General features: G+C 43.0%; 1 protein-coding gene across 3 annotated transcripts in view; it reads right to left on the reverse strand.

Moving 5' to 3' along the window:
* mtmr14 (myotubularin related protein 14) overlaps positions 1-14,202 on the reverse strand; it is a 74,297-nt gene that overhangs the window by 22,086 nt on the left and 38,009 nt on the right. For 2 of the 3 annotated variants that reach the window (XM_067998523.1, XM_067998521.1), the window contains exons 11-16: positions 14,046-14,131; positions 11,134-11,210; positions 10,252-10,288; positions 9,202-9,272; positions 3,274-3,332; positions 750-885 (exon numbers count right to left, since the gene is read on the reverse strand). In XM_067998523.1, coding sequence (XP_067854624.1) covers positions 750-885; positions 3,274-3,332; positions 9,202-9,272; positions 10,252-10,288; positions 11,134-11,210; positions 14,046-14,131 — 466 coding nt within the window. The remainder of the gene's footprint in view (positions 1-749; positions 886-3,273; positions 3,333-9,201; positions 9,273-10,251; positions 10,289-11,133; positions 11,211-14,045; positions 14,132-14,202) is intronic. The other variant, XM_067998522.1, reaches the window with a different exon arrangement.

The following is a 14,202-nucleotide window of genomic DNA, read 5'->3' on the forward strand; positions in this document are numbered from 1 at the left end:
TCTTGATCATAGCAGATGTCATTTTTGTGTCGAGATGGAATGGACATGACCCATTCCCTCTAGCCCTATATCCAAATCATTGATGTGCACAGTGAACATTTTGTGATACTGAGTTATGTAGACTGCGATGGCTCCAGATTCAGTTCATGTTCAGTACTGAATTAGAAGAGGGGAGGGCTGCTACAGTTGGGCGATGGAGGGAAAAAAAGATATATTAGGCAATTTCCCTACTCTTGATCCCCCATAACTGAATAGTCTGTCAATACTGTCTTCTTCTGGTTCAGATATAAAAAAATAACCTATTGAGTGAACTACTGGCAGGTATTTATGCCTGTAGAACCTCAATCCTAATATTAAATCACTTCTTCAGGAGGGGAGGATTAAGAACAGAAATTTGAAGAGAACGATTAAAAATAAATCAATAAAATAGTCATTCATCAGAGCAGCATGGTGCTATTGCATGGTGTGTGTTTATGTTCACGACTTCTCACAAAGCGAGTCATAAATCCCAAGCTAGACATCTTCGTCATCAGTGCAAATCATCAACACCAGATGTTTCCCAGCAGAGAGGGAAGGAAAACTTCATATCTCTCCACCCAATACTGACCTGCTCTCACATACCTCCAACTGTTTATAGGAAGAACACATGTGCTTAGCGAGACCAAAAAGAGGAAGAGAAGGAAGAGTAAAACACTAAATATATATTTTATATATACACAAATACACAGATATAAAAAAGCCTTACTTACCAAGCCACTTGCGTTGTTGGGCCTGCTGTCAGTTCCACCGCCTCATAGTTGAAAGTCCCTGTAGTAGTGGGAGACTCCTCCATGATGACAGAGAAATCGCTGCTCAGACTGGTGGTACTTCCTCGGTCTGTATGCGCTAACACAAATACATGTTAAGCATCATGTTTTGGCCTGTATATACGTTATGCTGCAGGAGCTTTACCCCACAGTATGTATCATAACTGTACCAGACCCCCAACGTCTGATTAAAGTCACAAGATACAGAAAGTTGCCTCAAACCTATTCTGAACCATAGAGCATCTTGTTTCAGAGACAGTCCTCAGCCATATATGCTATCCATTCAGAAGAATTCTTACGTGTGAACTACAGAAACACAGCTTTGAAGCCTGTATCCTAAATGGAAGCTTTTTTAGATAAATTTTCTGGTGTGAGAGACTCTGAATAAAGATCTCACCAGGTTCATTTCAGGGACATCTATTATTGGAGATCATTAGCCAGTCTCCTCATTCCCTACAGCTGAAGCCTCAGGTCGTGCCAGTATGTCTGACCCCAAATGTCCCATACTGAAAACGAACATTGTGTGCACCTGCCAGGGTGCTCCTATATTTTGCAGTAACCATATTTCAATATTCTAATGTAGAATGGAAATTCAGTTGACCTGACCTCTGATACAATCACAAGGACTTGGGTATTTCCCTGTGTTTTAAGACCATCTTCTTAACAGAACTATGCGTTAAGAGAAAGTAAAACAAGCATGAGTATTTCTACTTTGCATTAGAGTTACACAGTGGGAACATTGAAAATGCATTGCTAAATATATGTACTGTACATATAAAAATAACACCTGCATTTATACAGCATCCCTAATTGTGTGAGTACTGTACTCCTGCTGCCAACATTGCATTAGCAACATAAATGAGAGGATCTTCACGCAGCATATCCACTCCCCCAACGGACTAGTCTTAGGTGGCACTCAAAGCCAAGCTCTTGATGTAAAGGGAAAGCATTCTAACACGTTGAGTCTCCCAGTAAAGACAGCAGACTATTCTTTTTGTCCGAAATCATATTTGAACTCAGGTCCCAGAGGTGGAAAAAAAATCAGCAAGGCCATCGGTTTTCAATGTAAACTGGAGAGAATTGCTGAATACTGGTAAAAAAAATTCTGAATTCCATTTAATAAAAAACAGAAGTTGCCTTATTCAGTCCTTGTAAACAGTGTTCTAAAGACAAACTGTTCATTCACACTTCTTCTATGAAACAATGGACCATTTTGTACACAAACATTGGAGACAACATAGGTGAACAAAGGGATTTAATGTCTAACGGATCACAAGTAAACATGAAATAGGCAGATCTCCAATGTGGATTCCTGCAGTTCCTTCATGGACTGTTTGTTTCATTTTCATTTCAATAAATGCATCTATAGAATGACCCGATAAAACGACGTCATCAGGATCACGAAGCCCAGTCTGAGCCAAATGTGTTTCCCTCCCTCAAAATCAATTTCGGGTTCAAATCACTCCATTTGGTGGAGGGAAACACGCAGCTTCTTTGTCGTGAGTATTTTAAATTAGTACATGTGTGGGTGGATTAAAGATTCGAGACTTTCCCCCCCCCCCATTCACTTTCTTCAATTAAAGCTTGCAGTGCCAACGTTAATCTTTTCTGACCCTTCTTCATAACAGGAACGCATCACAAACCTCTTTCATGGTAGCGAATGGATTCTGAGAGTAGAAAATGAGTTACGGATGACTCACTACAGGAGAAGCTATCGAGTAATTGAAGCTTCAATATATGCAGTATGAAAACCAATATATTTGTTAATAGCTATACTGGATACAGGACGTTTTTTTAAGAATATATAAGCCATGTGAGACTGAGTTATATAATGGATCACAGGTTGGCAGGCTATTGCTGTTTTCAAAAAGTCTGATTGCTGCAGCGATCGAAGAGGACAGCAATTCTGAGTCAGTTCTAAAGATAGTAAATACTTACCCCTAGAACTGTCCTAGATTTTTTTTAAATTACTGCCTGAATTTTTTTTTAAATTTTAAATTTTTTTTAAAAAATAAGGTAGTACAACAGAGGATAGATCAAGAATATTTCAGATGCTTTGGATAAAGTCCACTCAGCACTTCGATGTTCTGCTACTTGATCCTATTAGTGAGCTAAGCAAATGCTTTGCAAATCTTCAGCAGTAGAAACTTGGAACTATCATACTGCATTGCAACACACATGGCACTCTGGCCATGTATTTTCTGTTGACCTTTTAGAAGTCCACTGTGACTTGCAGCATGCAGCAAAGTCCTCTATCACATTCACTGCTTTATTATAGCAACTCTGTAACCTGCAAGTATATACAAGTGAGACTTTATTTGTTACTGTAGTTAGCAAAATCATTTCCGGCAGTGCCTGGTGCCAAGACTGCATTAGAGTTACGATTAGAATAGTGCACAGTACTATTGAGGCTGTGGTAAGCTGTTTTTTCTTGTAATTAGAGAACATAGGGTGTAAATGTGCTTACCTAGTAGAAAGAGATCTTCCACAGGAAGTTCCGCTTCTTTATAGTGCGTGTTCTTCCTTCTGCAAAGGAAAAGGAATAAAGTTACACACAGCAAGAAGGACTGGAGTTTTTAATAATTTTTACAGACTTGGCCTTTGAGAATATGTTTGCATGGATCTGTTGAAGAATCATTTAATAAGGTACCACACGAGATTTATAGCAAAGATTTATAGCACAGGATCAAGGAGTATGGGAATGTGGAAAGGGACATGGTTGGAAGGCAGAAAACAAAGGGTAAGGGTAAATCAAAGTTTCTTGGACTGCACAGATGGGGTGAATGGTGTACCACAAGAATACGTGCTGGTGTCGCTCTTATGAACATGAATGATCGGGACTTAAGAATTGAGGGAACAATATTAAAATTTACTGATGACACCACATTGGCGAATTGTGACAAAGATCATGAAAGACTGTAGGAGGACAAGGCAGACTAGCATGATGGGCAGATGGATGTCAGATACAGTTCAATGCAGAAAAGTGTGAAGTAATATTTTGGAAGAATAGGGAAAGGATTTGAAAAGGAGTAGAGGAGCCCAGGGACATTGGTCTACAGATACACAAGTCGTTAAAGATAGCAGCGCATTAGAGCTAAAAGCATAGATTTCAAATGTAAGGAGGTAATGTTGAACTTGTGCAAGATGTTAGGCTGCAGTTTTGGTCACCCCCATTATAGGAAGAACGTAAAAGCAATGGATAAGGTACAATGTAGGTTCACTATGATGTTACTCGGGATTACAGTTATGAGGTAAATAATGAGTTTCCATTGGTCGGGTAGACATTAACAAGTGGGTGTAAATTTATCACAAAATGAATTAAGGGGAGATTAGAAAAACAAGTGCAGAAGATTCAAAACTATAAAAAGTATCCAGAAACAACATGTTTTCTACTTATGTTATGGAGATATTTAAATAAGAACAGCTTCCATAAAGTTAGAAGATAGCTACACTCCCTATTTTATGCCATTTTTTATATGAAACCTCTGGTATTAGATTCTTAAGACGAACTTTAGGGACTAGAGGCTCAAGATTTACCACCTGAGAGACTAGCAGAAAGCACTCCTCTGCTGGATGGGTCAACCGAAGTAATATATTACTAGCAGAATGCAGTATCATACTGTGGATGTTGTATAAAATATTCATCTCTCATTGCCATTACATTACAATCACCGGGTGGTGATATGTCCAGAGTCTCTCCCCTCCCAACTTGCTTTATTCTGGTCTAATATGTGCGTAAAATTCTGATGAGATCCGTTCACTGTAAATTTAATGTGCGATAGCAGCAATTGGGAGTTAAAACTCAGATGTTTTCCAAGTCTTCTTCCTCCTATCTTACCTCCTCCAAGATCGTACACAGTTGCTACTAATATTGCCATGCACTTGGCTGTCTGATGATACATTTTCTTGTTGTGGTAAGATGGTTTTTTTGCTTTGCATCTCATGAATGTTCTGTTCGCACAAGATAAACAACATACAGCAATCTTGCCAAGAGTTAACTTGTATTTTACAGCACCTTTTAACATAACAAACATGCACTTTGCATAGCGAGAAAATAAATGTCAAGTAGTAGTAAAATAGTTAGGAAAAAAACTAAAATTACAGTCAAAAGTTATGCTGGGACTTTTAAAGGCAGGAAAAGAAGTAGCAAGGCAAAGAGATTTAGGGACAGAGTTCCAGAGAGTAGGAATGGTGGAAGGCATCAACACACCAGAGGCTGGAGTCGGAGGCAAAAGACTGGAGGGGGATAGACAGCCAGTGGAGGTCAGCAAGAATGGGTTAAAGGGCCTTAGTGCAGGACACGAGACGAAGTTTTGAACTAATTGGAAGTTCAGGAGCCTGGCGAGGAGGGAATTGGAGAAGTAGCGCCCTGAGGTAATGAAAACATAGATAAGGATTTTAGCAGCAGGAGGGGGGTGCGGTAAGGACAGAAAGGGGCAATGTTGCAGAGGTGGAAGCAAGCGCTCTTGGTGATGGATAGGATATAGGATTTGAATTTCAGCACAAAAGGTTGTGCAACATCTGGTTCAGTCTAAGGGAAGGGACAAAGCAAGGGTAGAGATTTTGGCAGGAACCAAATAAGACGTATTTGGTTTTCCCAATGTTGGATGAATTAGCTATGGTAACAAATTAACTTGTGGTCTTTCTGATCATTAATTTCCCCTTTCAGTTCACCTCTTCAGTCCCATCATTGAAAAAGTACATTGAGAGAGTCCTACACTTGTATGTCTCAATCACTTCTTTTGCCAAAACACTATCCAGCTGCTACCAACACTATGTGCCTTTCTGTTTTCCTTGGCTGGTTTGTTTCATATCTTCACCATTCTGTGTGTGTAGTTGTTAGATCTAAACTGTTCTTATTCCATTTTCTGAGCTTAAATCCCTAGCCCCTTCTTCCAGTGTTGGTGGTTATGCCACATCAGAACATAACACAAGATATAGGAGCAGGAGTAGGCCAAACGGCCCCCCGAGCCTGCTCCGCCATTCAATCAAATCAGGGCTGATCTTCGACCTCAACTCCACTTTCCCGCCCGATCACCATATCCCTTGTTTCCCCTAGAGTCCAAAAATCTATCTACCTCAGCCTTGAATATATTCAATGACTGAGCATCCACAGCCCTCTGGGGTAGAGAATTCCAAAGATTCACAATCCTCTGCATGAAGAAATTCCTCCTCATCTCAGTCTTGAATGACTGACGCCATATCCAGCGACTATGCCCCCAGTTCTAGACTCTCTAGACAGGGGAAACAATGGGCTCGATTTTAGCGTCGGGTTTCCTGCGGGTTTCCAGCGGGGGGGCGCCGAAAATCCCGATATCCAGTCACGTGACCGGATCGCGCCGAGATCCCGGCCACTTCCGGGTGCCGCGCTGACGTGCGGGGCTGCGTGCGCAGGCCCCGCTGGTGGGAATCCCGCAGGCAATTAAAGCCAGCGGGGTTCCACTTGAGTGTACTTACCTTGCTTGTTGAGGTCATTAAATGAGCTGAAGCAGCTGTCAAAACAGGAAGTGTGGGATTTTAGCTTCAAGGCAGTGAGTTTCACACACCGGGGGAAACAGTCTCCCTTCAACCGGTCGTGTTCCAGCCAGCAGCCTGTGGCAGCTGCCAAGGTGCACTCCACAGCGGGTGGGAGAGCCCTCACCCACGCAGGAGGCCACCGCGTCACGTAGGGCAACCCCTGCCCTCCACCACCCCCCGCCAAGCCAGAGGACAGACCGACGTGAAACCGCAGCCCCAGTGCGAGGAACCACCTACCTACCCTGCACAACCCCTCCGACCAACACCTGCCAGATGGGTGGTGCGTTGACATCCTCGGAGGACGAACAGCATGACCAGCCCCAGCAGCCTCGCAGTCCACGCCGTCCACCTCTGACACGTGGAGCTCCACAACAGAGTGCTGTGACACATCCACCTGTACAGCAGGAGGGAGGGCTACCGCAGAGAGAGACGCGTCGCAGAGGGCACTACCCTCCGCACAGGGTCCACAGACCGAGGCGCAGCTCCCCGGACCTCTCTGAGCAGCAGTGCACACGGAGGCGCAGATTCACTCGACATGTAGTCGTGGAGATCTGCAGGCTCTTTCATGCCGAGCTGCTCCTGGCTGGCCCCAGCACCATCTGCTTACCTGTCTCTGCCAAAGTCACCACTGCCCTCCACAACTTCTCCTCCGCATCCATCCAGGGTGCAGCCGGGTACACCGCCGATGTCTCTCAGTCGTCTGCGCGGAAGAGCCCTGCAAATACACCTGCACCTACTCTGCAGTAACACAATGGGTGGCATCAGTGGTGGGTCCTCATAGTGATACCCAGGAGCGGGCATTATTGGACACAACAGACAGGATTCGCGGAGACATGGCAGTGGTGGTGCCAATATAATGTGTGATGTTTGTTGCTCTGAAATTCAATATAGGTAACACCCATGGCAAACCCTCAAACACCCTGTGCATCCCCTTCATGCTCACGACACGTTTGCCGTACGCTGCCTACTGCACATACGCGATGCATGCCCTGTGGCTGCAGCACAGGTGGTGGCAGGTTGAGTGAGGCTGGCCGTGAGAGAGATGCACGAGAGGGTGAGTATGGGATAGAGCCATGAGATTGTATGAGGATTGGGTTGCGTGTTAGTGGCAGGTGAGTACTGGCGAGGTGAGTAGGTGCAGGTAAGATGAGGATGGGGTTTGAGTGGGTATGAGGGGTGATGTGACAGAGTAGTGTTGGCGGTGCCGAAGGAGATGTGGGGTGGGGGCAGTGTTGTGGCAGACGGAGTGTAGGGGAAAGACTACGTGTTCTCATTGTGGCTGACCTACTGAGGTCATTGGAGCGCCTCCTGCACTGTATGCAGGTGGGCGATATGTTGGTGGTGCAGGTGACCCCCTCTGCCACCTCGAGCCAGGCCTTCTTGGTGGCAGAGGCAGGCCGCTTCCTCCCGCCCGCCGGGTGGAAGATCTCTGTCCTCCCCCTCCTCCTCACCCCATCTGATGATACCTGGGGTGAGGCATCATTAAACTGGGAGCAGCCTTCCCCCTGGGCTGCTCCATGCTGTAATTTGTTCCATTGGTTGCAGCATCTGTCAGTGGAGGACTGCCCCTTTAAGTAGAGAGCCTCCAGCTGACAGATCGTACTGCGCATGTGCAGCCCGCCCGACGCGCAGACCAGCAGCGCGGAGCCCGGAGGAGCAGGTAATTGGATCCCATTAGTGGTTTGCCTGCTACGATCGCGCGGGCAACCCACTAATTTCACCGGGCGCGGAGGCCACGCACCCGAAACCCAACCCGCCGGAAACCCGCAGGCCTGCTAAAATCAGGCCTAATCTCTCAGCATCTACCCTGTCAAGCCTCCTCATAATCTTATATGTTTCAATGAGATCACCTCTCATTCTTCTAAGCTCCAGAGAGTATAGGCCCATTCTACTCAACATCAGGATGACAGTTCAACTGGGCTTTATCACTCTCAACACTTCAGAGAAGCAGAAATTTCCTCCAACTAAACATTGGGAAGTCCGAAGCCATTGTCTTCGGTCCCCGCCACAAACTCCATTGCCTAGCCACCAACTCCATCCCTCTCCCTGGCCACTGTCTGAGGCTGAACCAGACTGTTCGCAACTTTGATGTCCTATTTGATCCTGAGATGAGCTTCCTACCCCATACGCGCTCCAATACCAAGACTGCCTACTTCCACTTCCGTAATATTGCCCATCTCTTCCCTGCTTCAACTCATCTGCTGCTGAAACCATCATCCATGCCTTTGTTACCTCTAGCCTCAACTATTCCAATGCACTTCTAGCTGACCTCTCATCTTGCACCCTCCATAAACTTGAGCTCATCCAAAACTCTGCTGCCCATATTCTAACTTGCACCAAGTCCCATTCACCCATCACTCCTGTGCTCGCTGACCTACATTGGCTCCCAGTCCAGCAACACCTCAATTTTAAAGTTCTCATCCCTATTGGCCTCGCTCCTCCCTACAATTCACCAAGATCTCTGTGCTCCTCCAATTCTGGCCTCTTGCGCATCCCCGATTTTAATTGCTCCACCATTGGCGGCCGTGCCTTCAGCTGCCTAGGCTCTAAGCTCTGGAATTCCCTCCCTAAACCTCTCCGTCTCTCTCCTTCATTAAGACGCATCTTAAAACCTACCTCTTTGACCAAGCTTTTGGACACCTGTCCTAATATCTCCTCATGTGACTTGGCGTCAAATTTTGTTTGATAACGCTCCTTGGGACATTTTACTATGTTAAAAGGTGCTTTATAAATGCAAGTTGTTGTTGTTGTTGAAAATATTTTATAATGGTCCAGACCTGGAAACAGTGAAGTCTTGGGCCTTGGATCATTGCAGCTTGTGTTTATTAGTTGCTATCTACAACACTCCTGCAAAAAAGGCCCAAGATGAGATCCTTACCTTGGCTTCTTTGCTGCAGAGAACTCTTCTGATGTGATGTGCTTCAAAAAATTGAAGCAGAAAAAGAAAATCTAAACAAAAAAATGGAAGTTTGTTTTTAGATTTCAGGCTCTCTCATGTGATCTTCCATGATTCTTCACCATGCTTCTTCACCAAGCCTACCTTTGAGAATGCAAAGTTATACACGTACTGATAGATTCAGAAATAAGCCAGCATAAATAGAACAAAAATACCATGAAACCTAGAATGGTCTTAAAAATTGGCCTCTTTCACCATCACAAAACCTCCCAACTTTTTAGTTGAAAGTTTAGTAAGTTTAAAAACAGAAAACGCTGGAAACATACAGCAGAGCTGTCAGCACCTGAAATGAGAATTTCAATTTAATATCTGGAGACCAACAATCTTGCTGTGTATTTCCAGCATTTTCTGTTTTTTATTTCAAATTTCCAACTTTTTCTCGATTTAACAAGGTTGGTTTCCTGCAGTAACATTTTTCCCTGTCAACAGGTGGTAGTATTGCACTTTGTAAACTGTTCATGGAACTACTTTAGACAGTGCAAAAGCTCCATCTCCTGGTAGAAACCAGTACTAATGAACAAAATTCCACTATTAGGCTAAATAAAAACCAACATTGAAGGATCGCTCTTTCATCCTTAAGAGAGGCAAAGTTCAGAATTTTTCTCTGCACTCACACTCAGAGATCAAAAATCCAAAATTAAGCGATCCTAATTCTTCGCTTAGAAGAGATCCTTTACATCACATATTCCAATAGCAATTTTGTAAACAGCAGTGATTTTCAAAAAAGGAAGCATAGACAGTTTTCTAATTGACCTAAATTTCTGCACAGCCCATCATATTACGACTCTTTACAAATGTAAATTGGATCAGCTAATGATTAGCTTTTTCAGTTAGAGTCTATTGATAAGTACAATACAGATGCTAGCTAGCGAACTAATCCTATTAAGACAATAAAATTAGTATCCCAAAGCAGTCACACAAAGTGTTGATTTTAATCATCAACAAAAGACATTGCTCCAATTTTGGACTCACCTCCTCCCCTTTGCTGAGCCTGTCGGACAACATGTGCCTGCAAATGCATATAAAAACAGAGCAGTGAACCTATTTAATGAGCTAAAGTTATTTGTCTGCAATGATGACACAAATACCTTACTAAAAGTACATAGTATGATGTGCTCCTTTAACCACAGAACTGTCAACTTCCCTTTCTTCAGGTTATTACATTTTGAATAGTCAAGCGGAGTGAATATTCAAATTCTGTTGTCTAAAGGTTAAAAATTGATTAAAAATCATAACTCTGCAACTCCAAGGCTTTGAGCCAGTTTTCTTACACTTCTATGCGGTGCGTGCTAACTACTTAGTTATACCTTGCATTGAAGGAAAGTCCCCTCTCCACAAGGCATTGACTGGAGCACAGTTCTGCAGATGTCAGCCACCCTCTGTACCTAAGCCAAGTGGCATTTCTTCAACATTTAACCTAGAGAATGAGTGCCTGCAGGTTATTTGATCAAAGGGGCACCAAAGCTCAGGCAGATCCTATCTTACCCATCATCCACTCCATTTCCAGCAGGAGTCAGGGAACTCTGGCTGATTCCTTCCTGCCTCCCCCCCACCCCCCAGGGACACAATTATATGGTCACTTGGCTCAGGGGAAAACGTTTCAAGAAAAAGGTCAGGTGCCTTTTAAAAACCACACTGTGGTTTTTAAAATCTTGCTTTTGTAAAAGGTTGCATAACATAAAACACGAACAAAGTTTGAAAGCTGCAAAACACATTCAGAATCTGAATATCACAGGATTTCACAAAAACCTGCCAGACTGTGACTTTCTTTATAAAAAAATCAGTAATACTGTCACCTAATTACTGTTCTAACCCTGCATGACTTTGCTGTTATGAAATAAAAAACAAACTCACCCAAAAAGGAACCAATCATAAGCGATGGTTAGATAAAGGATTTCCATAGGCTCCAGACAAGCATGAACAAGTCCATCCTGTAGAAAACAAGTCATGGCAAATTCTTTAACCTACAGAGGTGGTACTAACAGAAACTTTTTTTAAAGCCTCTAATGAGCAATGTTAAATGCAAGCCGTCATGCCTTGCAAGGATTTCTAAAGAGGAATCTCCAGTTGTCACGGCTGCATACTGCATCAATGACATATCATTTCAATATTGGCAAAACTATAAGCGTTCAATATTTTGCTGCTGTTTATTAACAAAAGATAGATACAGATATGAATGGCCTTTCATCCTATCTTAGCTCATCTATAACAATATCCTCCCTCCCCTGATCATAGCATCCAGTTGTTTCTTAAATAATTCGAGTTTTTGCCTTCCCTCCCCTACCTGGAAATCGAACCCATGTGTTGATCACTCTTGGTGCAAAGAAAAACCTTCCGACATCAGGCATAAATTTGCCTTTTAGTAGTTTGAACCTATCCTACGGTCACTATTTACTATCTGTGACACTTCTCAATTGCCCCCTTCAAAAGCTTTCCGCATAACTCAGTCCTCGACACTAGGGATATGACTTAACAGATTTTAGTTATTACGGCTCATTTGCAGAGTGATTTGGCAAAGATTCACAAGGTACTTTTATTACTGCCTCTAAATTAGTGGGCTTTGTAAATATTCTGTGACACAGTACTTACAAAGCATTCAAGTGATAGTATGTGTAAACACACATAAAATCTTTCCTAAGGAAGTTTTTGCACATAGAATAATCATCACAGTTCCAGGGTTCTTCCCATTTAGTGTCGCTGAAGCTCAATTTCTTCTGAGCATTTCAACCCACAGTCTTGGATCGTCAGCAGTATGGTAGGATTCAGAATGTCAGGTTAAGGAAGCCATTCTGCACTTTTCCCCACTGGGCAGCTGTATTTTTGTGTCCCAGTGCCTGATAATCCCAAACTGCGGTTTTCGATCAGTGGTTGATGCATTACTTTTATTAAGGCCTGTAGCAGCTGGATTCAGAGTGGCACAAGTGGAGGTCTGGGAGGTGTCATTCCCCTACCTGCAGGAAGTGCATGACGCAGGAAGAACAAAGGGAAATAAACTAATGAAGACAAAATCTTTTTAAAAAATAAAATTAAAGTGTTAAATTTTACTAAGTGAAAAGTAGCCTGCAGCTTTCAAAACTATGAGGGGTTTTGATAGAGTAGATAGGGAGAAACTGTTTCCACTGGCAGGAGGGTCAATAACCAGAGGACACAGGTTTAAGATAATTGGCAAAAGAACCAGAGGGGAGACGAGGAGAAGTCGTATTTACGCAGCAAGTTGTTATGATCTGGAATTCACTGCCTGAAAGGGTGGTGGAAGCAGATTCAATAGTAACTTACAAAAGGGAATTGGATAAATAGTTGAAAAGGAAAAAATTGCAGGGCTATGGGGAAAGAGCAGGAGAGTGGGACTAATTAGATAGCTCTTTCAATGAGCTGGCACAGGCACGATGGGCCAAATGCCTTCCTTCTTTGCTGTATGATTCTATGATTGTGATTTCTACAGCACTCCCCCACCGCCATGAAGATTTTCGTTATAAGATCCATGACTTAATTTTATTCTGTGCTATACAGCACCAGGCTCATTATGATATGAAATGCAAGAGGCTCCACTCCCAAGGGCTGTATTATAATCGAGGATAGATGTTAACGGATTACTCATTGCCGTTGGGAATGAACAGAGGCAAGAAATGAAAGTGATTCCAGATGGCAAGAATTTAACTTATGAGAAAAAGTTGCGGAATTTTACCATGCAAGCAACTGAAGTGGGCAGTATAAGTGGGTTTGACATAATTAGGTCTGATTCTGGAGAAGAGAAGAGTTTGATGGATCTGGTGAGAAGATGCATACAGTGGGATTGATTAATCAAAGACTGACAGGTTTGCTGAGCCAAATGGCCTCTGGCTATTCGCAAGAATTCTTACGTTCAAAAAGACAAAAGTGAGGGATTTAGAGAGAAAAACAAACGGTGAAACAATGTGGTCCAATGAACAAATAATCTCATGCACCATAGCTGGAGAATAGCTGAAAAAGGCACTCACAATCTCAAGTAACCTGGATAACATCTAGGTCCTATTTCATTACAGGAGCACAGCTGACTGCAGACATGCATTTTTCCCACCACCGGGTCAATGAATCCGGCGTAGAGTGAAGGCTGCCTGTTTCAGCAGAGCCTGTGCCGCGCATTTGCACTTTGAATGGCTTTACCATGATGCTAATCATGGCAGGATTCAATAGGGTATGCTACGATCATTATTTTGCTGCCTATATTCTTTATTGAAAGAATCTGCATGATTTGTAAAACTAGGATTGTGTGTGTGGACCCTCAGAACTGAAAGTTCTTGGAACCAACTGCTGAAGAAGGTCAAACAGGCTGGACACAAAGCAGAGCTCAGCACCCTACCACCAAATATAGAAAACGAGATTGGGGGGGGGGGGGGGGGAACGAGCAATGCACAGAGACCATTCTCTACACCAGCAACACAAAAAAACCTCTAATGTAAAAACAGCTCCTGAAACTTTGGGATAGCAGATTAATACTGAACCAACAGTTGATTTTAAAAAAAAGTTCTACTCCATTGCTTGAAAAAAATGAAAATCCAGTAACTGGCAGAACATACTTACCCCTAGGATACTATATGGTAGAAACTCAGCACTAGGGTTCACTAGAGTTTTAAAAAATATTTAAATGATATACAAAGGATTAACGCAAACATACAGGTAACTAAAATACTGATTAAAAGTATCCTGATAAAAATACGAGTTTGATGTTTTCTGATATCTTAATAACATTTACTGCTGAGAAAAGCTAGAAGAGCATGTATACTTACAGCCCACAATGAGAGACGGAGGAGAGAGATAAAGAGTGGAGTTCGATCCCAGCCAGAAATACAGTGCACCAATAAACCACTGTCTTCTGTCAGGAGATGAAAGGAACAAAGATTAGAACAGGGCATCAACATCAAGGATAAAATTTAGATAAGAAAT

Source organism: Heptranchias perlo, chromosome 17 (genome assembly GCF_035084215.1).
Source record: "Heptranchias perlo isolate sHepPer1 chromosome 17, sHepPer1.hap1, whole genome shotgun sequence".
NCBI classification, from domain to species: Eukaryota; Metazoa; Chordata; class Chondrichthyes; order Hexanchiformes; family Hexanchidae; genus Heptranchias; species Heptranchias perlo.